Source organism: Rhinoraja longicauda, chromosome 14 (genome assembly GCF_053455715.1).
Source record: "Rhinoraja longicauda isolate Sanriku21f chromosome 14, sRhiLon1.1, whole genome shotgun sequence".
NCBI classification, from domain to species: domain Eukaryota; kingdom Metazoa; phylum Chordata; class Chondrichthyes; order Rajiformes; family Arhynchobatidae; genus Rhinoraja; species Rhinoraja longicauda.
The window spans coordinates 32,464,795-32,491,301 of record NC_135966.1 but is presented as its reverse complement, the minus strand read 5'-3'; the positions used below and the strand labels follow the sequence as shown (position 1 = coordinate 32,491,301).

General features: G+C 47.2%; 1 protein-coding gene across 4 annotated transcripts; it reads left to right on the top strand.

Annotated features, from left to right (window-relative positions):
- The first annotated feature begins 795 nt into the window (after positions 1-795).
- Positions 796-23,631, top strand: rps14 (ribosomal protein S14). 4 transcript variants are annotated; one of them, XM_078411676.1, is made up of 5 exons: positions 796-880; positions 17,813-17,962; positions 20,240-20,401; positions 21,268-21,344; positions 23,514-23,631. In XM_078411676.1, exons 1-5 carry the CDS (start codon positions 876-878, stop codon positions 23,579-23,581), a joined length of 462 nt encoding a protein of 153 aa, XP_078267802.1. In that variant the 5' UTR covers positions 796-875; the 3' UTR covers positions 23,582-23,631. The 4 variants fall into 4 exon arrangements, with proteins under 4 accessions (XP_078267802.1, XP_078267803.1, XP_078267804.1 ...); XM_078411677.1 differs by lacking the exon at positions 796-880 and adding an exon at positions 14,667-14,744; XM_078411678.1 differs by lacking the exon at positions 796-880 and adding an exon at positions 14,767-14,898.
- Positions 23,632-26,507: the final 2,876 nt, after the last annotated feature.

Genomic DNA, 26,507 nt, shown 5'->3' with positions numbered 1-26,507 from the left:
TGAGTTGAGAAGTTTGGAGGAACAGAATCTTTGGTGTTGACAGATCCTTAATAATAACTGGGCAGATAGATAAGACTAGGTGGTTCAGGAGGTAAATGGGATGCTTTCCCTTGAGCCAAAGCCTTGAATATAAGAGTAGAGAAGTTATCCTAGAAGTTCAATATGTTCAGTTCTTGTAGGTCATTGCTTTAGATCTCATAACTAGGTCACAAGAAATAGGAGTAGAATTAGGCAAATCAGCCCACCAAATTCGACCTCACCATTCAATCATGGCTGATCTATCTCTTCTAACCACATTCTCCTGTCTTCTCCACATAACCTCTGACATATGCTTTACCAATAGAAGTGTGGAGCAGTTTTGCTCCTAAACTGTAGGATAATGCTAGCGTACGGTGTGATCGCTGGTCAACGCAGACTCGGTGGACCGAAGGGACTGTTTCCGTGCTGTATCTAAAGTCTAAAGGTTCAAGGAAGAGGGGGGGAAGTGGAGGGAAGCAAAGGGGGCCGGGGCTTGGGGGGAGATGAAGAGGGTGTTTGTAGAAGTGACATAAAATTGGAGAATTCAGTGTTCAAACCTGTGGATTGTAAGGTACCCAAGCGGAATATGAGATGCTGGTATACTGTAGGTACAAGTATAGAAGACAAAGTGCTGGAGGAACAGGCAGCATCTGTGGAGGGAATGGACCGGGGACGTTTTGGGTCGGGTCCCTTCTCCAGACCGAAGCGAAGTCTTTCTCTGACCCAGGTTTGACACTAACTTTGTTTTCTGGATTTCAGATTTGACCCCAAGAAAGGTTTCTGGTGTCAGCTCTTCGACAGCAATAAAACGAAATGCCTGGGCAAGAGCAAGGGGCGGAAGTACCCCGAGATGGACAATGATGTACGTACCCAACCTTCCCAAGCACCAACTTACACGAGCTCCAGAAGATTCATGGTGCAGCTTTATGGGCTTTGGTCAGGCTGCATTTGGAGTCTTGCATGCAGTTTAGAGGGTGGTGGGGACCTGGAACCTGCTGCTGGTTTTCTCCCACATACCAAAACACGTGCAGATTTGTAGGTTCATCGGCCCTCTGGAAATTGCCCCCTAGTGTAGAGTGGATGGCAAAGTGGGATAACATACAACTAGTATAGTATAGATTGGGTAGACAGTCAGAACCTTTTTCCAAGGGCAGAAATATCCAGCACTAGAGGGTATAGCTTTAAGGTGAGAGGGGGAAAATTTAAAGGAGATGTGCGGGGCACGTTTTTTACATAGAGGGTGGTGGAAGTCTGGAACGCTCTGCCTGGGGTGGTGGTACAGGCAGATATCATCGTGATGCTTAAGAGTCTTTTGGATAGGCACATGGATATGGAGAGAAATGGATTATGTACACGCAGATATGAGATGGTCCAGTCATCATGTTCAACACATTGTGGGCCGAAGGGTCTCTTCTACACAGGTTCCGTGATAAGATAAAGAATGGGATAAACATCTTCGGGATGTGGGAGGAAACTGGAGCATCCAGAGGAAACCCACGTGGTCACATGGAGAACATGCAAACTCCACACACACACACATCCCCCCCCCCCCCCCCCAAGGTCAGGATGGAACCTGGGTCTTTGGGACTATGAGGCAGCAGCTCTACCAGCTGCGCCACTGTGTAGCCCCATTGTAAAGGGAGAAAGTTGGGATCTTTCCCAGCATCAAGAGTTAAGAATGTCTTATTGTCATTGGTCCCAAACAGCACAATGAAATTCTTCCTTACATCAGCACAACAGATATAACATAGTACACTAGTACAATGTAAACAATGGAATACATTTTTTTAAAGTTCAGTATATACATCTATATATCTATGTGTGTGCATATATATATATATATATATGTGTAGGAAAGAACTACAGATGCTGGTTTAAATCGAGGGTAGATACAAAATGCTGGAGTAACTCAGCGGGGGGCAGGCAGCATTTCTGGAGAGAAGGAATGGGTGAGGTTTCGGGTCGAGACCCTTCAGACATATATATATATGGATGTGTGTATATATATATATATATTGTGCGTAATTCATATGTATAATTTATATATATATATATTATTTATATTATATGTGTGTGGAAATCAGTAGAGCAGGAAAAATAATAAAAGACCAATCCCACCCCGGCCACCGTCTGTTTGTTCTTCTGCCCTCTGGTCGACGTTTCAGGTCAATCAAATCCCGAACAAACAGACTCAAGAACAGTTTTTACCCCAGGGCCATACGAGAACTGAACACTACTTTCTGCAATAGGTCACACTGTTAAAACTTTTGTATTTAATATATTGGTATTTATTTGTTTTGCATTTATTGCATATATGTTTTTTACGCACCGTCAGGATTGCTATTTTTTAATTTCGTTGCACTTGTTGCAACGACAATAAATGAATATTATTATTATATTATTATTATATATTATTATTATATTATTATACATATATAAACACACATTCAGAACATATCCATACATACTCATAAAAACAAACAAACAATAATAGTGCAAAAAGACTAACCCGATGCCCTCAGGTCCACGGGAACAGTTACTTAGGAACAGTTCCTTGCCGGCACGTTCTTGAACCGACCTGCACATCCCTAAGCAGCAACGGAACAGTCTTGTACTGTACTCTATGTTCCGTGTGTATCTGAAGTTCCTCCATGTCCTGATTCAGATCATCAGTCAAGATGCCCACTGCTATTTCACCCGAGTTTCTTAGTTGACATACGTATGTCTCGGCTTCCTTACAAACCATAAGACAATAAAACATTGGAACAGAATTAGGCCATTCGGCCAATCGAGTCTGCTCCACCTTTTGATCATGGCTGATCTGTCTTTCCCTCTCAACCCCTTTCTCCTGCCTTCTCCCCATAACCTTTCTCCCCATAATCCTTCATTAGAAAGGATTAGACATCCTTTCTAATGAAGAACCTACCAATCTCCGCTTTAAAAATACCTGATGACTTGGCCTCCACCGTTGTCTGCGGCGATGAGTTCCACAGATTCACCACCCTCTAACTAAAGAAATCCCTCCTCATCTCCATTCTAAAGCTTTTGATCTTTTATTCTGGGGCTGTGCCCTCTGCTCCTAGACTCCCCCACTACTGGAAACATCATCATCCACATCCAATTTATCTAAGCCCTTTATTAGTGTAGTTTAGTTCAGTTTAATTTAGAGATACAGCATGGAAACAGACTCTTCAGGCCACCGAGTCCATGCTGACAATTGATCACCTGTTCACACTAGTTATCCAACCTCACACTAGAGGTTACTGAGGCCAATTAATCTACAAACCCGCACGTCTTTGGGATGTGGGAGAAACCGGAGCAGCCAGAGAAAACCCACGTGGTGACAGGGAGAAGGTACAAACTCAGTGCACGTTGTTAGGATCGAACCCGGATCTCCGGCGCTGTGAAGCAGCGGCTCCACCTGCTGCGACACTGCCTCTATTCATTTAGTTGGTCTCAAGGAGATTCCCTCTCATCCTTCTTTTAATCTTTTATTGCGCACACAGAGGGTGGTGGGTGTATGGAATGATTGGCCAGAGGAGGTAGTCGAAGCAGGTACTATAACAATATTTAAAAGACATTTGGACAGGTACATGGACAAGAAAGGTTTAGAGGGATATGGGCCAAACGCGGGCATATTGGACTAGTGTAGATCGGGCATCTTAGTCGGCAAGGTGGGCCGAACAGCCTGTTCCATGTATGTTTGTGGGCGGCACACTAGCACAACGATAGAGCTGCTGACATACTGAGTCAGAGACCCGGTTTCAATATTGACTATGGGTGCTGTCTGTATAGGATTTGTACGTTCTCCCCGCGACCTGCTTAAGTGCTCTCCGGGTGCTCTAGTTTCCTCCCAAACTCCAAAGAAGTGTGGGTTTGTAGGTTCATTGGCTTTGGTAAAATTGTAAATTGTCCTGAATGTGTAGGATAGTGTAAGTGTATAGGCCGCTGGTTGGCATGGACCTGGTTGGCCGAAGGGCGTGTTTCCGCACTGTATCTCTAAGGTCTAAAGTTTAAAGACTCAAGGGTTCTTTCAATGGTACTTTACTTGTCACATGTTGAGAGGTAAAGATCGATCAGCCACGATTCAATGGTGGAATAGACCCGATGGGACGAACGGTCTAATTCTGCTCCTATAACTTATGGACTTATGTACCGAGGTACAGTGCAATTTATTTTTGTATGCAGTTTAGTACAAGTATCACTCTACATAAGCTCTTAGATACATCTTAGATAAGCATTTCAAATACAGTACGTGTAGAGCAGTAGTACACTGAGACAGTATACAGAGCCGCCAGATTTGGCGCCAGTTTCAACTCTACGACTTTATGATGTATTGCCGTGCCTTGATGCTGGTTACAGTCCTTGTCCTTCCCTTTTCTTTTTACAGTCCCAGGCCTTTCTGAGAGAGCATTACAGAGATATCTTTGGTTCTCCAACATGGTTAATGCTACAATTTCAACCAAGGAGGGCTCTTGTCTACTTCTCCCCCTCCCTCTTCCCCCATCCCTACCACTTCCATCCCATCCACCCACGTCCCTTCCACTCCCATCCCATCCACCCACATCCCATCCACCCCCATCCCATCCACCCACATCCAAACTGCCTTCATCCCATCCACCCACATCCCAACCATCCCATCCCAACCACCCCATCCCAACTAATCCATCCCATCCCAACTACCCCATCCCAACCACACCTTGCACAACGTAGCTCAGAAGAAGTTGTCTCAACAGAGTTTCAATGAATTGACTCCCCCCACCCCGGGGAGCTTCTGTGGTGAAAACTATCGCACTTGTCCTTTCACAAGGGCTTACAATGGGACAGGAGCACAGGGACTCCTTGCAACAGGGGGCTCTGAGCGACAAGAGCCCTTCTGCTAAAGGGCACCAACAGATGCACTCTAGGACCAGGCTGGTGTAGAGAAACAAAATGACCACTATTTCCCTACTCTCACCTGTAACATTGCCACTAAAGTCCAAGTCGTCTACTCTCCTTCCCTCGTCCTCCTCGTTAGGTTTGTATTAATGTTTAAACAACCAATATGACTGTTTTACAGAAAACTATTACAGACTATTTGAGATTGGTCTCCACAGAAGCTTTCTAATGTCTGGTGACTTTGAATCAGTGACTTGATGTAATTACTCTGTGTGAAGGGTGCATATAATTGGGGACAAAGACTAATTCATCTTCCCAGTCAAGATTCAGCCTCAGTCTAGTGTTCAGAGTTTTCCCAGGGGCTTGTGTCAACCCCCGACAGGTCTTCGATTGAAATACTTTTTGTGTTCTCCCTCCCAAAAAAATGATTGCCTCATTCCGCACAAGCATTTGAACGATTGCTCAGATAAAAGAAAAAGACCGATAGAATGTTAAGCCCGAGCCTTCACACAGCGCTGAAGGCAGGTGGGTGGTGTTGAATTATTTTACTGTACCAGAGGTGACTTACAATTTATTTAATGTACAATGGGACCATGCAAGCAACAGTGGGAAAATTATTTTTGGCAATATTCTGTGTGTGAAATCATGAGGGGAATAGATAGGGCAAATGCACAGTCTTTTACCCAGGGTAGGGGAAACAAGAACCAGAGGACACAGGTTTAAGGTGAGAGGGGAAAGATTTAATAGGAACATTAGGGGCAACTTTTTTACATGAGGGTGGTGGGTGTATGGAATGAGCTGCCAGAGGAGGTAGTTGAGGCAGGTACTATAACAACATTTAAAAGACATTTGGACAGGGACACGGAAAGGAAAAGTTTAGAGGGTATGGGGTAAATGTGGGCAGGTGGGACCAATGTAGATGGGGTCATCTTAGTTGGCATTGGCAAGATGGGCCAAAGGGCCTGTTTCTGTGCTTTATGTCTCCATGACACTATTTGACATAATGCAGACAAACAGGGCAGTTTAAATGGGCAAATGGGTCAGCATGGGCATGGTGGGCTGAAGGGCCCATTTCTGTGCTTTACCACCATGACACATGGATGTCCAGAGAAACACTTAAAAGACCTGACACCTTCATAGGTTCGGAGGGACATGGGCCAAACGTGGGCGGGTGGTACCAGCGTAGATGGAACATCTTGGCCGTCATTGAGTATTTTAAAGGTGGAGATTGACAGGTTCTTGTTTAGTAAGGGTGTCTGGGATTAAAGGGAGAAGGCAGGAGAATGGGGTTGAGATGGAAAGATAGATCAGCCACGATTGAATGGTGGAGTAGACCTGATGGGCTGAATGGCCTAATTCTGCTCCTATGACTTATGGTATGAACCTCAATCATATCCACAAGAGTCTGGTGGTGGGAGCACTATTGTTGTGTGTGATGGTCTTGTCTACGGACAACAGCTTGGGCTGAGTAGACGCTCTCTCGTTCAGTGAGGTTGCTGTAGGTTAGGGTGGCAAGGGAATGAGGAGTGTGCAGTGAAGACTTTGTCCTCAGGCAGGCAAAGGTACCGAGAGAAACCTGACGTGCGGGTAAAGGAGAGAGAAAATGGTTCCATGGAAAGCCAACGTTACCTCCTGCTCGAACGAGCTGCTGATCAACGGTGCTTCTCTCTGGATGAACTCTGGGAACGGATCCTCTTCGAAGGATTTCGTAGCTGCTTCTGTGCGATAAATATTCCCTCCCACACACCCTTCCGAGCAATGGACGACGGTGTGTGTCAACATCTCCCTCAAGTACATCTTCTCTGTCACTGGATCTGTGTTTAAGAAACAACAAACAATGAAAATAACATGAAAGTTGAAGTTTACACTGTACAAATTTTTGGAAAAACCATTGTATTGGTAATTTATTAACAATAGTGTTTTAAATCTGTAATTTTAAATACCTTATAATTTACTCACCAGCTATAAGGATAATACTTTTACAATTGAATGAAACAGTAACTGGAGTGTGAGTTGTCTCTTTATTACACACACACACTTTGATTTATAACTCCGTGAGCTGTGTTTTAACGTCAGGCAGGAGGGACTAGAAGGGGCATCCTGGTTAGCATGGGGAAGTTGGGCCAAAGGGCCGGTTTTCATACTATACGACTCTATAACATATTCATTTCCTGTAATAATTTATATTCACTTCCTGGCAGGGCCGTTTTTACAGCATTATGGGCCCCCGGGCAAAGCAGTGTACTGGGGCCCCTACCATTACTCTCCCCCAACCCCCTTTCCCTACCAGCCCCCCCCCTGTCGTGCCGGCGAAAAGCACTTAGCGATGGACTTAGAGTGCTACATTGTTGCGAAAAGCACTTACAGATCGCTGTGAGAAGCACTTAGTGACTGAAAATGTTGCGAAAAAAGCACTTATTGAACCTACATTTTTAAAGTAGTATTTATTTATTGCAAGTCACTTAACATACACAGATCAGCATGGGGCCCCTATGCTCGTGGGCCCCCGGGCAAGTGCCCATCAGGCCCATGCGTTAAGACGGCCCTGCTTCCTGGTATACAGTTAGTGATGTTCATTTAGTTTAGTTTAGGGATACAATGTAGAAACAGGCCCTTCGGCCCACTGAGTCCACGCCGATTATCAATCACCCCGTACACTAGTTCCATCCTACACATTAGGGACAATTTACTGGATTTAACTGAAACTTGCAAGTCTTTGGGATGTGGGAGGAAACCGGAACACCCAGAGAAACCCCATGCGTTCACAGGCAGAACGTACGAACTCTGTACAGATAGCACCCTTAGTCAGATTGAACCCGGGTCTACAAGGCAGCAATAGGCATATGACTCGTGTATATTGTCTCAGTGATCTATTTCTATACACTTTGTAATTAATCTCTGATTGTGCTGATATATAGTAATACTTCACTGAACTGTACTCAAAATAGTAATTTCACTACCTCGGTACATGTGACAGTAAAGAACCATTGACCGTTGGATATGCAGGCAAGTCAAGTCAAGTCAAATTTATTTGTCACATACACATACACGATGTGCAGTGAAATGAAATGCCTGCGGATTGTGCACAAAAAAGAATTACAGTTACAGCATATAATAAGTTAATAAGTTACTAAAAATAAATAGTGTAGACAAAAATTTAGTCTCTGGAGTTATACAAGTTGACAGTCCTGATGGCCTGTGGGAAGAAACTCCGTCTCATCCTCTCCGTTTTGACAGCGTGACAGCGGAGACGTTTGCCTGATCGTAGCATCTGGAACAGTCCGTTACTGGGGTGGCAGGGGTCCCTCATGATCTTGCTTGCTCTGGATCTGCACCTCCTGATGTATAGGTCCTGCAGGGGGACGAGTGTAGTTCCCATGGTGCGTTCTGCCGAACGCACTACTCTCTGCAGGGCCATCCTGTCCTGGGCAGTGCTGTTCCCAAACCAGACTGTAATGTTGCCGGACAGGATGCTCTCTACAGCCCCAGAGTAGAAGCAATGAAGGATCCTCAGAGACACTCTCAATTTCCTCAGTTGTCTGAGGTGGTAAAGGCGCTGCTTTGCCTTACCCACCAGTGCGGCAATGTGCGTTGCCCACGTCAGATCCTCTGTGATGCGGACTCCCAAGTATTTAAAACTGCTCACCCTATCCACTAGACCCATTTATCTCCAGTGGCGTGTACGTCCTTGGATGTTTAGCCCTTCTGAAGTCCACAATCAGCTCCTTCGTTTTAGTGACATTCAAGAGGAGGCTATTGTCCTGACACCAGAGTGCCAGATCAGCCACCATCTCCCGGTAGGCCTTCTTATCGTTGGAGATCCGGCCCACCACCACAGTGTCATCAGCAAACTTGATGATGGAGTTTGAGCTGAACCTGGCCCCACAGTCATGTGTGTACAGGGAGTACAGTAGGGGGCTAAGGACGCAACCCTGGGGGGATCCTATGTTCAGGGTGAGGGAGCTAGATGTGTGTTCCCCCATCCTGATCACTTGGGGCCTGGCGGTGAGAAAGTCCAGGACCCAGGCACACAGAGGGATGCTAATCCCCAGTTCCAGCAGCTTCTCAACCAGTCTGCTGGGGACTATTGTGTTGAATGCTGAACTAAAGTCAATGAACAGCATCCTCACATAGCCCCCCCGGCTGTCCAGATGAGAGAGCGGTGTGCAGAACCTGGGAGACCGCATCATCCATTGACCTGTTCGGACGGTATGCGAACTGTAGCGGGTCCATGTTGCGAGGAAGGAGGGCGCAGATGTGCTTCTTGAATAGCCTCTCAAAGCATTTCATGACAACCGAGGTGAGGGCCGCCGGTCGGTAGTCATTTAAACACGCTGGAGAGGCATTCTTTGGCACCGGTACAATGATGGATCTTTTGAAGCATGCAGGGACCACGGACTTGGCCAAGGAGAGGTTGAATATTGTGGTGAGCACTGGAGCAAGCTGAGTAGCACAAGACTTTAGTACCCGCCCAGATATACCATCTGGGCCTCCAGCTTTCCTCGTGTTCACACGCGTCAGAGCCCACCTCACCTCACCTCATGCTCGGACACCGAGAATGTGTGCACATCCCCGGCGGTGGATCCCCCTCCAGCCTCGCTAACCAGCGCCCCTTTGGTGCTGTTTTTAGACGGCGAGCTGGTGGTGTTACCCGTCTCAAACCGTGCATAAAAAGAGTTCAGGTCATCAGCTAAGGAGGAGCCGGCACTTCCGTTTGAGGGGGTGCTGGACCTGTAGCTAGTTATTGTCCGTAGCCCCTGCCAAAGGCGCCTGGTGTCCTGCTGCTCCATCTGTGACTCCATCTTGTCCCGGTATCTCCTTTTTGCATCCTTCACTGCCTTTCGCAGTCGGTAGGACTCTCCCTTGTAGTTGTCCATATTGCCGGATGCCAGGCCAGAGTTGTAAGCAGCGGTGCGAGCATTCAAGGCCACACGAATAGACCTGTCCACCCAGGGTTTTTGATTAGGGAAGATCCTGACCCTTACCGTGGGGATGATGGTATCGGCTATTGTGGCAATGAGGTCCGTAACCGCTTCCGCAAACTCACTGACGTCTCTGGAACTTTCTTGGAACATATTCCAGTCGACATCGCCCAGTGCATCCTGCAGCATGGCCTCTGAATGGTCAGACCACCGCTTTACGTCCCTCGTCACTGTCGCTTCCCGTACTATCCGTTGTTTATACTCCGGCAGCAGGAACATGGCAGCATGGTCAGATTTCCCAAAAGGAGGGAGAGAAACGGCCTTGTAGCCTTTCCTGAACGGCGTGTAGCAGTGGTCCAAAGTTCTATCCCCCCTGGTGACACACGTGATGTGTTGGTGGAAGTTGGGCATGACCTTTTTGAGATTCCCCCTATTGAAATCTCCAGCCACCAGCACAGCCGCATCAGGGTTCTTGTTTTGGTGTTGACACATCACATCGTGTAGGGTCGATAGTGCCACGTCGGTGTCCGCATGCGGTGGAATATAGACAGCTGTGATGATCACCGAGCTGAACTCCCGGGGTAGGTAGAATGGTCGGCATGAGATAGTTAGATGTTCCAGGTCCGGCGAGCAGGAGCGAGAAAGCGTCTTAATATTTCCAGGATTGCACCAGTTATTATTGGTCAAGAAGCAGCTCCGCCCTTGGATTTCCCGGATTCAAGGGAGGGATATTGATCAGGCAGAGGAGATTAGGTTAACTTGGATAGACACAAAGTACTGGGGTAACTCAGCGGGTCAGGCAGCATCTCTGGAGAAATAGGACGTGCGGTTTCGGGTCAAGACCCTTCTTCAGACTGAAAATGTGTCAGTCTGAGAAGACTTCATCAGTCCGAAGAAGGATCCTGACCCAAAACGTCACCCATCCTTTTTTTCGAGAAATGCTGCCTGACCTGCTGAATTACTCCAGCACTTTGTGTCTATCTTTGGACTATGCCAGCATCTGCAGTTCCTTTCTACGCATTTAGTTGAACTTGGCATCATGTTTGGCAGAGACATTGGGGTGAAGGGCCTGCTCCTGTACTGTACTGTTCCATGTTCTAAACTGGTAAGGAAGACACTTATGGCCAGTGGACACCTCACCCTCAATACAGTTTTGTCAGCAAACTCGTGAGATGTGTGCATACGCTGCTCTGCCCAACACTAAATCTCGTTCTCAGGCAGAACCCACTATGCTGCCTTCTTAGTTATCCCGACTCTCGCCAGGACTCGAGGGCCTGAGCTGCAGGGAGAGGTTAAGCAGGAGGATGGGGGGGTGATCTTATAGGGGTGTACAAAATCACGAGAGGAATAGATATGGTGAATGCCCAGTATAGGGAAATCAAAAACCAGAGGACATAGGTTTAAGATGAGAGGGGAAAGTTTTAATAGAAACCAGAGGGGCAACTTTTTCCACACACAGGGTGGAGATGTATGTAAAGAGCTGCCAGAGGAAATAATTGAGGCAGGTACGATAATAGAATTTAAAAGACATTTAAAATGATCGAAAAGGTTTGGAGGGATTATGCGCCAAGTGCAGGTAAATGGAACGTGTAGATGGGGCATCTGGGTCAGCAAGGAAGAGTTGGAGAAGGGACAGTTTCCATTCTATATAATTTTATGACTAAATGCTGGCAAATGTAATTTAATTTTGATTCTAGGCATCTACAATTTGGGGGTTTTTCACACTTGGAGAAGTTGACATTAACTGCGGATCAGCATATTCAGTTAGGAAGATGTAAAAAAATAATGGCGTGATTTTGAAGGGGTAAGACTTTTACCCAGGATTGGGAATGCAGAACCAGAGGACATGGGTTCAATGGTTCCTTTATTATCACTTTTACCAAGGTACAGTGATATTCTTTTTTTGCATACAGATCAGTAAGATTATTGCCATACATCAATTCCCGATTAAGTGCTGAATGCATAGAAACCGCCCACTGAATCCATGTGCAAGAGTTGCCAGGTTTTGGCGCCATTTTCAAACTACCCGCTGCAGTTGGCCATAAAGGCCCGTTGCAGCCGTTGCCTCCGTCCGGATTGCCCCCGTCTGGATCGCCCCGCAAATCACCATCCCTCTCCTCGCTTGGCCAAGGTTTAGGGTGAGAGGGGAAAGATTTAATGAGAACCCGAGGAGCAGCTTTTCACACAGAGGATGGTAGGTATATAGAACGAGCTGTCACAGGAGGCAGTTGAGCTATAACACCATTTAATAGACATTTGGTACAGGTACATGGATAGGAAGGATTTAGAGGGACATGGGCCAAACGCAGGTAGGTGGGACATGCAGATGTTGCATCTACCGCTGCACCACCTTTAAATTGTGCTTATGCAACAAAATATTTCACTGTATCCACGTACACCTGGCAATACAATAACTCCATCCTAGAATGCAAGAAAATACAGTGAATGTAGGAAGGAACTGCAGGTGCTGGTTTAAGCTGAAGATAGACACAAAATGTTCGAGTAACTCAGCGGGACTGGCAGCATATCTGGTGAGAAGGAATGGGTGATGTTTCAGGTTAAGACCCTTCAGACTCGTTAGGGGAAAGGAAAATGAGAAATAGTGACAGTGATGTAGAGAGATATACAGTAGAACAAATGAATGAAAGAAATGCAAGAAAATAATGATGATAAAGGAAACAAGCCTTTCTTAGCTGTTAGGTGAGAACGAGAGCCAGGTGCGACTTGGATGGGGAGGGAGAGAGAGAGAGGGAATGCAGGGGTTACTTGAAGTTAGATAAATCAATATTCATACCACTGGGTTTAAGGCTGCCCAAGCGAAATATGAGATGCCGTTCCAGTGAGTTATGGGCATAGCCCAGGCCTTAACGCAAACCAACCACCCTTCTATGGACTCCATCTACACTTCACGCAGCCTCAGCAAGGCCACCAGCATAATCAAAGACCAGTCTCATCCCCAGTCTCTTCTCACCTCTCCCATCAGGTAAGATGTACAGGTGTGAAAATGCACACCTCCAGTTTCAGAGGCAGTTTTTTCCCAGCTGTTATCAGGCACCTGAACCATTCTATCATCTACTCGAGAGTGGTCCTGACCTCCCATCTACATCATTGGAAACTGTCAAACTATCTTTAATCGGACTTTACTGGAACAAAAACGTTGTTCCCTTTATCCTGTATCTTTACACTGTGGACGGCTTGATTGTAATCATGTACAGTCTTTTCGCTGACAGGATAGCTTTGCACTCGATAAATGTGACAATAAACTATCTCCATGCCAGCGTGAGGCCAAATGCAAACTGGAGGAATATATTCTGCTTTTGTAGCTCACAACCCAACAGTATGAACAGCTGAAGGGTGTCAGGGGTTATGGGGAGAAGGCAGGAGAATGGGGTTGAGAGGTAAAGATGGATCAGCCATGATTGAATGGCAGAGTAGACAATATGGGACAAATGGGCTATTTCTGCACTCAGAACGTACGAACTAATGAACTTTCATTTTGCACTAGTATTTAGGTTAATTGGATATTTCTTTATTATATACTGTAATAACATTTAAAAGATACCTGGACAAGTATACAATAGACAATAGGTGCAGGAGTAGGCCATTCAGCCCTTTGAGCCAGCACCACCATTCAATGTGATCATGGCTGATCATTCTCAATCAGTACCCCGTTCCTGCCTTCTCCCCATACCCCCTGACTCCGCTATCCCTAAGAGCTCTATCTAGCTCTCTCTTGAATGCATTCAGAGACTTGTCGTCCACTGCCTTCTGAGGCAGTGAATTCCACAGATTTACAACTCTCTGACTGAAAATGTTTTTCCTCATATCCGTTCTAAATGGCCTACCCCTTATTCTTAAACTGTGGCCCATGGTTCTGAACTCCCCCAACATTGGGAACATGTTTCCTGCCTCTAACGTGTCCAACCCGTTAATAATCTTATGTGGTTCGATAAGATCCCCTCTCATCCTTCTAAATTCCAGTGTATACAAGCCTAGCCACTCCAGTCTTTCAACATACGACAATGCCGCCATTCCGGGAATTAACCTAGTAAACCTACGCTGCACGCCCTCAATAGCAAGAATACCCTTCCTCAAATTTGGAGACCAAAACTACACACAGTACTCCAGGTGCGGTCTCACTAGGGCCCTATACAGATAGGAAAGGCTGAGGGATATGTGCCAAATATAGATGGGGCATTTTGGTTGGCATGAACGAATTACCCAAAGGACCTGTTTCTGTGTTGTATGACTCTATCACTCTACTGCCCAGTTGCCAGGGAGTGATGTTGAACAAACACTACGCCAATTTAGAACAAGTAGGGACACATATTTGTGTGCTTTTTATTGTGTTTTTACAGGCCTGTAAAGCCGCAGCAAGTACGAATTGTTGCATTGTCAGTACATGTGGACAATTAATCATAAAAGAAAAGACAGAAAGTGCTGGAGTAACTCAATGGGTCAGGCCAAGGCAGCATCTATGGAAAACCCGGATAGAACAATTGACTCTCGCTGTGTCAATTTCGCTGCGGCACTGCTTTGTCCACAGTCACCATCCGCAGCCCTGAGCTGCCCCGCTGCGGTCGCCATCCGCAGCCCTGAGCTGCCCCGCTGCGGTCGCCATCCGCAGCCCTGAGCTGCCCCGCTGCGGTCGCCATCTTTGTGCGGGGCAGTCGTGAGGGGAACAATTTAAGATCTGAATTCACTTCATTTTTACTCCAGTGAAATGAAAATCAATTGCTGAGATGTTTTAAAGCCGCCGTTGTAGCTGCGATGTAAAAATGTGTAGTTTCTGCGGAGGAGGGGCGCGTTACGTTACGTTACGTTACGTCACGTCTCGTTGCGTCGTGCCGTGCCTCCCGTGAGGCAGTGCGCGGCGCCGGGCCCCTACCCTCCCTCTTTGCGGCCGCTCCGCGGGACGAGACGCAGGTGAGAGGAGACGGCGGCGGAGGATCCGCGTCCATCGAGGCCGGGCCCCGCGTCCCGGCCAGCCCGCCGACCCCAGCGCCACCAGCATCCTTCCCCACACCCGCTGCCATCCGTATTGGGCCGCGGACGGCAGCGATGGCGCAGTGGGGCCGCGGTGAGGGAGAGGGTGGATGGCGCGGTGGCCGCGGCCTACTCTACGGGCTGGGACGTGGCGGCGGCGGCGGGGCAGTGGAGCGGGGAGAAATAGGGAGTGAGGGGGAGAGAGAGGGTGCGGATGAGGGTCGGGTCGGGATGGAACATTATAGGACGTTGGTTGGTTTGGGGAGGGGAGAAGAAATGAAGGAAGAGCAGAAATGGAGGGGGGGGGGGGGGGTGCAGCTGTATCGGATGTTGGTTAGGCTGGGGGGGGTTGAGTATTGCACATTTGGGTTGCTCCATTAGAGGAAAGAGGAGGCTTCTTTACAGCGGAGGTTTATCAGAATGATAAGGGAAGGAACTGCTGATGCTAATTTAAACCGAAGGTAGATACAAAATGCTGGAGCAACTCAGAGGGTCAGAAAGCATCTCTAGCGAAGGAATGGGTGACGTTTCGGTCGAGACCCTTTTTTGAAGAAGGGTCTTGACCCAAAACGGTACCCATTCCTTTTCTCCATTGTTGCTACCTGTCCTGGTGAGTTATCCAGCATTTTGTATCCTATCTGGTTTTACCAGAATGATGCCTGGTTTAGAGGGTTTCAGCTACAGAGAGAGGTTGGACAGGCTTGGATTGTTTTATCTGGAGTTTGATGGGAGACCTGAAGAAATGTATATTTTGAGAGGCATAGATAGGATAGACAGTCAGAACCATTAACTCCAAGGTGGACTGGGGGGCATGCAGTGAGGGGGGCAAAGTTTAAAGGAGATATGTGGAATAGTTTTTTTTACACACAGGTAGATATGGTAGTTATGTTTAAGAGGCAAATGGAGGGATAGGGATCACATGCAGGTAGATAAGAGTTGGAGGGTGGAAAGGGGGACGTGAGGAAGGATACAGCTCTATAGGACCTTGGCTGGGCTGAATTTGCGCGCGGTTCTGGTGCAGGATAAGTTACACCCTGGCTGCTCCGTGCCACGGATGTCGTTCCCCCTGCACAAAGCAACACGTTTCCCACTATCCTTGTCTGCCAGCAACCCCCTGGCTGATGGGGACGCTAGGTCACGTACACCAACTCCAGCGTTTCCAACATGTTGCTCCCTCTCGCTGGGAGTCCTGCTCTCTGGGGTGGCTTTTTGTTTCGTACCATCCCTTCATTTGGAATGTTGCCATCGAACACCATCCCATACAATCACTCTACCCTTTTAAATTTCTCTTCTATAGTACTGCAATCTACCCTTCACCTTTGCTCCACCTATTGCACTTCACTTTGACTTTAATGTGTTTACATATAGCATTATCCGATTGGATAGCTACAACAAAAGGCTTTTCACTGTACCTCAGTATATGTGGCAAAGGCAAACTTAAACACAAATCTTTAAACTTACAAAGCTGAAATTGGTGGGCAGGTACTTAGTAACAGGGATTGCATGTGGAAAAATACTAATTAGTTGCTGTTACTGTTTGTTACCAACAGGAAATGAAATAATTGTGTGCAGTTGTGGTCGCCCCATTACAGGTAGGATGTAGAGGCTTTGGAGAGAGTGCAGAGGAGGTTTACCTGAATGATGCCTGGATGAGAGGGTAATGGTTACAAAGGAGAGGTTGGATTAAATATGGATTGTTTTCTCTGGAATCCCAGAGGTGTGGAAGGGAGAAAGGATGGTGAGGGGAGGGAGTGAGGTTGCAGGAGCGAGAGGGGAAAGTGGGTGGGCGGCATGGATAGGAGGTGGGCAGACTCGTCTGGTTCATTGTGTCACATGAACTGGGATAGTGAGAGTTCGCTCTTGTATGTTATCCCAAGCAATCATTGAGCTGCACAACACAAAACCAGGCCCTTTGGCTCACCTTGTCCATGCCGACCAAGTTGGCATATTAGGCTAGTCCCACATGTCTGCATTTGGCCCATATCCCTCTCAATGCTTCCCGTCTTGGTTTCTGTATTTTATACGGTGTTGATTGTGTCTCCCTCACTCAATTAAACATGATGCCAGTTGTTATGTATAAATGTGGTGGATCAGTTTGCAGTAAAGCTGGGAAGATGCTACAAAATGAAATGGGAGTGAGTTGAGAAGTTTGGAGGAACAGAATCTTTGGTGTTGACAGATCCTTAATAATAACTGGGCAGATAGACTAGGTGGTTCAGGAGGTAAATGGGATGCTTTCCCTTGAGCCAAGGCATTGAATATAAGAGTAGAGAAGTTATCCTCGAAGTTCAATATGTTCAGTTCTTGTTAGGTCATAGCTTTAGTTCTGGTAACTAGGTCACAAGAAATAGGAGTAGAATTAGGCAAATCAGCCCATCAAATTCGACCTCACCATTCAATCATGGCTGATCTATCTCTCCTAACCACATTCTCCTGCCTTCTCCACATAACCTCTGACATATGCTTTACCTATAGAAGTGTGGAGCATTTGTTTGTTGAGGAAAGACAATGCAGTAGTAACTCGGTGGGTTAGGCAGCATCTCTACCAGCTTTCTCCCCCATACATTCTGTCAGAAGAACGGTCTGACCTGAAACCTATTCATGTTCTCTAGAGATGCTGCCTGACCCACTGAGTTACTGCAGCACTTTGTGTTTATCTTTCCTATAAAGCTGTAACATGACTTCCTGACCCTTATACGCAATGCCGTGACTGATGAAGGCAAGCATACCGTATGACTTCTTTACAACTTTGAGAGACAATGAGAGAGAAGCTGGAAGTATTCATCTTTGAGTATTCAAGGACTCCTAAGTTCCCCTGATTCCCTTACTGATCCTTACTCCAATTCCGTGTTTTTGTCAATGGGATCTAGCAGTATCCTTCTTGTCTGCCGTGTTGTGATGCCTTGTCTGGAGTAGTTTGTGCAGCGTCTGGGGATATCCTCGGATGTGAAGTGTCTGCATCACGTTCCACGCTCACGCTAAATTGCCGCTCTTCAACCTGCTTTCAGAATGGCTCCCCGGAAGGGAAAGGAGAAGAAGGAGGAGCAGGTGATCAGTCTTGGACCACAGGTGGCTGAGGGCGAGAACGTCTTTGGCGTCTGCCACATCTTCGCTTCCTTCAACGATACGTTTGTCCATGTGACAGACCTGTCTGGCAAGTGAGTAAAAGATTGCGCAGAAATACGTCGCGTTTAATTGTCAGCGCGGACTCAGTGGGCCCAAGCGACTGTTTCCAAGTCTATCCAAGACTATCTCTAAAGTCCAACGATATAATAGACAGACAAAAAGAGCTCACAAAAATAAAAATTCCCAATATAGTGTAAAACGAAACAAAGCCTGAAGTCCCTAAAGTAACCAAAGAAGGTTGGTAGTTTAGTTTATGTTTGCAGGTTTCAGGAGCCTGGCGGTTGTTGGGAAGAGGCTGTTCCTGAACCTGGACGTTATGGTTTTCAGACTTCTATACCTTCTTCCCAACGGCAGGAGTGAAATGAGAGCTTGGACATGGTGGTGTGGGTCTGTTATGATGCTGGCTGCCTTTCATAGGCAGCGACGCCTGCAGATCACATGTCCGGCATTCTGGAGTATAATAGCTGGAGGTACGCACCAGGTAGTCATTGTCATATAGCACGGAAACATGACCCAACTAGCCCACGCGGGCGAACATGTTCCATTTATACTATTCCCACCTGCCTTGACACTCAACCTCAATTTACTTGATCTTTTTGACGAAGCAACAGCCATGAATAAAAAAAAATCAGGAACTTGCATAAAGATCCGTTTAAACTGGCGAAGATAGGCATCTTGATTGGCATGGACAAATCGGGCCAAAGGGCCTTTTCCTTGCTGTATAGCTGTAAGTATTTTATGTTGATGTAGAGGTTTGGCTGGCCGTGAGGGTTACAGGCAGCATCAGGGTGCAGGATAAGTTACAGCCCGGCTGCTCAGTGCTGTGGGTGTCGTTCCCCCTGCAGAAAGCAAAGTTTCATTTTGTCCTCGTCAGTCTAGCAACCCCGGCTGACAGGCTTATCTACGTACATCCATTGGTACCAAAAAATGAAAGGCCTGGATAGAGTGGATGAAGATAGGGTATTTACATTGGGAGAGTCTAGGATAGGAGGGAACAGCCTCAGAATTAAAGGATGTGCCTTTAGAAAGGAGATGCGGAGGGATTTCTTTAGCCAGATGGTGGTGAATCTGGATATATCTATTGGGTGTTTTTTAAGTGGTGATTGACAGATTCTTGACTAGTAAGGGTGTCAAAGGTTACGGGGTGAAGGCAGGAGAATGGTTTTAGGAGGGGAAAATACATCCGCCATCATTATTCAGCGGAGTAGACTCGATGAGCTGAATCTGCTCATTATGCTCTTATGTCTTATGGTTCTGGCTTGGGGCTGCACAGGTAGCTAACCCTGAGAGGAGTCACTAACTAGTACTCCATCGCAATGACATCTTGTACCTCCATGATGGACAGATTCACCAACCATCTCTAGTCAAGGACTCTCCCTGGCAAAGAGCTGGGGTAGTTGACGCACTGCACAGCTTGAATCTGACCTTTCTGTACAGGTTGACTCGGACTGAACTGTGTCTATGCCTAGACATCTGATGATAGCTGTCCCCAAGTTGGCAGTAATATCCGTGCTCACTAAATATCACTTGTGGCTCGGCAGAGATGGAGTTTATTCATAGTCATGTGTACCGAGGTACAGTGAGTGAACATTTTTTGCATGCTAACCAGTCAGTGGACAGACTATATATGGCGGCAATCAAGCTGTCCACGGTGTACAGATACAGGATAATGGGAATAATGTTTAGTGCAAGGTAAAGTACAATTAAAGATAGTCCAAGGGTCTCCAAAGAGGTAGATGGGAGGTCAGGACCGGTCTCTGGTTGCTGATAGGTTGGTTCAGTTGCCCAATAACAGTTGGGAAGAAACTGTTCCTGAATCTGGAGGTGTGTGTTTTCACACTTCTGTACCTCTTGCCTGATGGGAGAGGGAAGAAGAGGGAGTGACTGGGATACGACTGATCCTTGAATATGCTGTTGGCCTTGCCAAGGCTGCATGGAGTCAATGGAAGGGAGGTTGGTTTGTGTGATGGTCTGGGCTGTGTCCACAACTCTGCAATTTCTTGTGGTCTAGGGTGGAGCTGTTCCCAAACCGTGCTGTGATGCATCCCGATAAAGATGCTTTCTACATCTGTAGAAGTTGGTGAGGGTTGTTGGGGACGTGCTGATCTTCCTAAGTCTCTGAGGAAGAAGAAGGGTTGGTGTGCTTTTTTGGCTGTTTTAATGTGGCTGGTCCAGGACAAGTTATGTCCATGGGCTCTTCTGACCGGTTCTAGGACGTCGCCACAATCTGTCATTGGAGGGGCTTGTGTTTCCTTGCTCGTCGGGAGCCTGGAATCTCTCTTAGTGACCCAGCTTCTCCATTGTCACAGGGAGACCATTTGCCGTGTCACTGGTGGCATGAAGGTGAAGGCAGACAGAGACGAGAGTTCGCCATACGCTGCCATGCTGGCAGCACAGGACGTGTCCCAGAGGTGCAAGGAGCTGGGCATCACCGCTCTCCACATAAAACTACGTGCCACTGGAGGCAACAGGTCAGTGACTGAGATGAGACTGGTAGAGTTGCTGCCTCACAACGTCAGAGAGTGGTTCGATCATTACTAGGGTGCTGTTTGTACGTTCTCCCTGTGACTGCGTAGGTTTTATCTGGGTGATCTGGTTTCCTCCCTCATCCAAAAGACTTGCGGGTTTGTAGGTTAATTGGTAATGGATGGGAAAGTTGGATAACGGAACTAATGGGAACGGGTGAGTGACGGTCAGTGTCTCCTCGGTGGGCTGAAGGGCATGTTTCCGTGCTGTGTATCTAAACTAAACTAGAGTTCGGGGATTGGTGGGATGGAGAGGATGGTATTTTTCCTGCATACCGTGCTTTTCCAATGGAATGGAAGGTCTGCATTAAGTGCAGGACAAGGTACATTGTTGCTGTTTGGTGCTGCAGTTGTCGTTCCCCCTGCTTTAAAAAACAGGATTTCGTGTTAACAGGGTTGGTAGCTCACGTACATTTCATTCAAAGCATCTCCATGGGACTGGCATGTAATTGGGTCTTAGCTTTAGGTTTATTATTGTCATGTATTAGGGCAGCACAGTGGTGCAGTGGTAGAGTTGCTGCCTTATAGCGCCAGAGATGCAGGTTCAATCCTGGTTGCATGTACTGTCTATACGGAGTTTGTACGTTCTCCATGTGACCGTGAGTTTTCCAAGGTGCTCTGTTTTCTTTCCACACTCCAAAGACGTGCAGGTTTAGGTTAATTGGCTTTGGTAAAATTGTAAATTGTTCCTAGTGTGTAGGATAGTGCTAGTGTAGGAAGTGATCGTTGGTTGGCGTGGACTTGGTAGTCTGAAGGGCCAGTTTCCACGCTGTCTCTCAACTCTAAAGAATCATTTTCATGTTCTTTTCCAGGACCAAGACACCGGGACCTGGGGCACAGTCGGCTTTGAGAGCTCTCGCTCGATCTGGAATGAAGATTGGACGGATCGGTGAGTGCTTGGCTATGTGGATACCCCTCCTCTGGGGTTGGGTGCAGGATAAGTTACACCCCGGCTGCTCCGTGCCACGGGTGTCGTTCCCCCTGCACAAAGCAACACGTTTCCCACTCCTCGTCTGTCAGCAACCCCTGGCTCATGGCGACGCTAGGTCACGTACACCAACTCCAGCGTTCCCGGCACGTCGCTCCCTCTCGCTGCGTGCCCTGCTCTCTGATAACTTCTTGCTTTGTACCAAACTTTCATTTGGTGTGTTGCCATCTAGCACCATCCCATGCAATCACACTATTTTAAATCTCTCTTCTATTGTACTGCAATCTACCCCTTCCCCTTTGCTCCACCTATTGTACTTGAGTTTGACTTTATGGTGTTTATGTATAGCACCATCTGACTCGATAGCACGCAACAAAACACTTTTCACTGTACCTTGGTACAGGTGACAATAATAAACCCAACCTGTGGAGTATTGCATGCAGTTCTGGTCGCTCATTTCACTGCACATCGAGTATGTGTATGTGACAAATAAATTTGACTTGACTTGACAAGAAAAATCTGGAGGTTTTGGAGAGGGCGCTGAGTAGCTTTAGCAGAATGCTGCCTGGATGAGAGGGCCTTGGCTACAAGGAGTTAATTTCTTGCCACGTGCATCGAGGTATGCTGGAAAGCTTTTTGTTGCATGCTATCCACTCAGCAGAACGACTATACGTGATTGCAATCAAGCCTTCCACAGTGTACAGGTACAGGATAAAGGCAATAAGGTTTCGTGCAAGGTAAAGTTCAATTGAAGATAGTCCAAGCATCTCCAATGAGGTAGATAATAGCTTGAGACTGCTTTCTAGTTGTCGATGTGATGGTTCAGTTGCCTGATAACAGCTGGGAAGAAACGGTTCCTGAATCTGTTGTGTGTTTTCACACTTCTGTGCCTCTTGCCTGGCAGGCAGACTTGATAAGAAGTAATAAAATGATGATGGGGTGGTCAGTCAGAGCCCCTTTCCCAGAGTGGAAATGTCCAACACTAGATGGCACAGCGTCAGGAGAGAGGGGCAAGTTAAATGGAGATGTGCGGGGCACGTTTTTTTTACACAGGGTGGTGGATGCCTGGAACTTGCTGCCCGGGTTGGTGGTGTAGACACATACGATAGTGACCTTTAAGAGACTTTTGGATAGGCGTATGGATGTGCAGAAAAGGACGCGGGGGAAGAGAAAGAAGGGTGTTTAATGAATTGGACACCAGTGCTTCTACTGGAGAAAGCATGATCTCAATATAGAACAAAAGACCAGCAAAAATGTTGTACGATGTAAAGAGGTGATTTAGCTCATTGAATCTCTCCGATCCCTTTCCCAGTAGAACACTAGATATTTCCTTTCAGTACTTTCCCAACTTACTTTCAAAATCAATTTCCATTGATTCTGCTCTCATTGACCTTTCGGGCAGAAAACTCCACCCAACAGCAATTTAAACATTCTCCTGGTTTGCCCTCTGGTTGATCTGCCACTGATTCAAGGGGAAAGGACTTTGTACAAATGACACCCAACTTGTCAACATCCCTGGCATGCTGCCTCACAGCACCAGATACCTGGGCTCCAACCTCACTTTGCTTGGAGTTTGTACCTTCTCCCTGTGACCCTGTAGGTTTCCTCTGGGTATTCCGGTTTCCTCCCACATCCCAAAGACGTGCGGGTTTGTAGGTTAATTGGCCCTCGGTATATTGACCCAAGTGTGTAGAGAGTGGATGAGAAAGTAGGATAAAATGGAACTAGTATGAACGGGCGATTGGTGGTCGGTTCATGATCACATTGAATGGTGATGCTGGCTCGAAGGGCCGAATGGCCTACTCCTGCACCTATTGTGTATTGTATTGAAGGGCCTGTTTCCGTGTGGTGTCTTTCTATGATCAATCAATGAGGTCCAGTAAAAAAATTAAATAGTGTGGATGTTGATTAAATGGTGAGAAGTAACCACTAGGCTGGTTTGGCTTGTGAACTTTGTGTTTGCTGTATTTAAAACTAGATGATTGATACTTTCTTTCCATCTGCCACTCTTCCCTGTCTCCCCTCTTTCCCCACCACCCCTACCTACCCCATCCCTGACCTGCTCCCATAGTCTCCCCAACTCTCCCTGCCTGCTCCAATCCTCTGACTGTGTTCCTGTTCTTTCCACAGAGGATGTGACTCCCATCCCATCAGACAGCACACGCAGGAAGGGGGGCCGCCGTGGTCGCCGTTTGTAGAGGTTTTCTATCTGCAGCAGTGTAACTAATAAAAGAGTTCTGCTGATCAATGTATTCCACTTCAATCCCTGCCAACTCACATATTCCAGATTACATATAAATGACATACATCTACTTTGACCGGGGCACGCGTTCCTAGCTTTGTTTTTGTGTTCCATCCGTCAACTGGAAAGGATGCAGAGACGGTACGGATGCACGGTGGTGCAGCGGTAGAGTTGCTGCCTTACAGTGAATGCAGCGCCGGAGACTCAGGTTCGATCCTGACTACGGGCGCCGTCTGTACGGAGTTTGTACGTTCTCCCCGTGACCTGCGTGGGTTTTTTCCGAGATCTTCGGTTTCCTCCCACACTCCAAAGATGTACAGGTATGTAGGTTAATTGACTGGGTAAATGTAAAAATTGTCCCTAGTGTGTAGGATAGTGTTAATGTGCGGTGATCGCTGGGCGGCGCGGACTCGGTGGGCCGAAGGGCCTGTTTCCGCGCTGTATCTCTAAAAATCTAAAGATCGTGTTATAGGAGCAGAATTAGGCCATTCTGCCCATCAACTCTACTCCGCCATTCAATTATGGCTGATCTATCTTAACCCCATTCTCCTACTTCTCCCTGTAACCTTTGACACCCTTACTAATCAAGATCCTGTCAATCCCTGCTTTAAAAATCCCCAAATGACTTGGCCACCACTACGTAGTATAAGAAAATAACTGCAGATGCTGGTACAAATCGATTTATTCACAAAATGTTGGAGTAACTCGGGTCGAGACCCTTCTTCAGACTGATGTCAGGGGGGCGGGACAAAGGAAGGATATAGATGGAGACAGGAAGATAGAGGGGGATCTGGGAAGGAGGAGGGGAAGGGAGGGACAGAGGAACTATAAAGTTGGAGAAGTCGATCATACCACTGGGCTGCAAACTGCCCAGGCGAGATATGAGGTGCTGTTCCTCCAATTTCCGGTGGGCCTCACTATGGCACTGGAGGAGGCCCATGACAGAAAGGTCAGACTGGGAATGTGAGGGGGAGTTGAAGTGCTCGGCCACCGGGAGATCAGTTTGGTTAATGCGGACCGAGCGCAGGTGTTCAGCGAAGCGATTGCCGAGCCTGCGCTTGGTTTCGCCGATGTAAATAAGTTGACAAAACTACCGTCTAGGGCAATGAAATCTACAGATTCACCATAAAATAAATTGCTCCTCGTCTCCATTCTAAAGGTGCATCCTTTTATGCTGAGGCTGTGCCGTCTAGTTCTAGACACTAATAGAAGTATCCTATACCGACAACAGAACAATGTTCTGTCTGGTTTCCTCCCACACTCTGAAATCATACAGGTTTATAGGTTAGTTGGCTTTGGTTTTAAAAAAAAGCTAAATTGTCCCTAGTGTGTAGGATAGTATTAATGTACGTGTTGGTCAGCATGGACTCGGTGGGCTGAAAGCCTGTTTTATTTTTATATATTAAATATGTGTGTGTGGTCTGCTGTGTTTGTAAGTCCCACCTGCTGTACTGTGAACCACAGGTAGATGGCACCAAGCTTACATTCTGAAGAAGGGTCTCGACCTGAAACGTCACCCATTCCTTCTCCAGAGATGCTGCCTGTCCGCTGAGTTACTCCAGCATTTTGTGTCTACCTTTGATTTAAACCAGCATCTACAGTTCTTTCCTGCACTTACATTTTAGGATGAACCTAAACATTAAATCCTGATTGCCTGCCGATGACTCACCTGTTACTGGGCAGAGGGACCAGGTTGAGATGTGTTTTGGTATACTGAGGAATAGTGAAGTAATGGGTAGACACAAAAAAATGCTGGAGTAACTCAGCGGGTCAGGCAGCATCTCAAGAGAGAAGGAATGGATGACGTTTCGGGTCGAGACCCTTCAGACTGATGTCGGGAGGGGGCGGGACAAAGATAGGATATAGTAGGAGACAGGAAGACTAGTGGGAGAACTGGGAAGGGGGAGGAGAAAGAGGGACAGGAACTGTCTGAAGTTGGAGAAGTCAATGTTCATACCGCTGGGCAGTGGAGGAGGCGCAGGACAGAAAGGTCAGATTGGGAGGGGGAGTTGAAGTGCTGAGCCACTGGGAGATCAGGTTGGTTAAGGCCGACTGAGCGAAGGTGTTGAGCGAAACCATCGCCGAGCCTGCGTGTGGTCTCGCTGATGTAGAGAAGTTGACATCTGGAGCAGCGGATACAATAGATGAGGTTGGAGGAGGTGCAGGTGAACCTCTGCCTCACCTGGAAAGACTGGATCCTTGGATGGAATTGAGGGGGGAGGTAAAGGGACAGGTTGCGTTTCCTGCGGTTGCAGGGGAAAGTACCTGGGAAGGCGGTGGTTTGGGTGGGAAGGGAGTTATGGAGGGAACGGTCTGCGAAAAGCAGAAAGGTGGCGATGGGAAGATGTGGCCAGTAGTGCGATCCCTTTGGTGTTGGCGGAAATGTTAGAGGATAAGAGTTAAAAGCCCTCTTCTACCCTGTGCCATGACTCATGAATGGCCAACTTGGCCAGGCCCAGAAGCAACCCAACCAGGACACCTTCAGCTCAACCTTTCCCTATGCACAGAGTGTCCAAAGATGAGGATGGTGGGTGTGAAGTGCAACCAGAAGGCAAGGAGCAAGCAGCCCCTTTAGCTATTGGAACTGAGGCTGCAACCTCATACTGCACTATGGCACGGGTGGTACTGAGGGAGTGCTGCACTGCATCTCAATGCACAGGAATAGGCTCTTCAGCCTACAATGTCCCAAACGTGATACCAATCTGCCGGCATGTGATTCATTCCCTGCATATTTGTGCCTATCCAAAAGTCTCAAATAGCACTATCACATGGCACCCCCCTGCAGTCCATTCCAGGCACCCACAATAAAACACTTGCCCCACATCTTTAAACTATCCCTCTCACATTAAAGCTAAATGCTCATTTTTATTTTTCCATCCTAG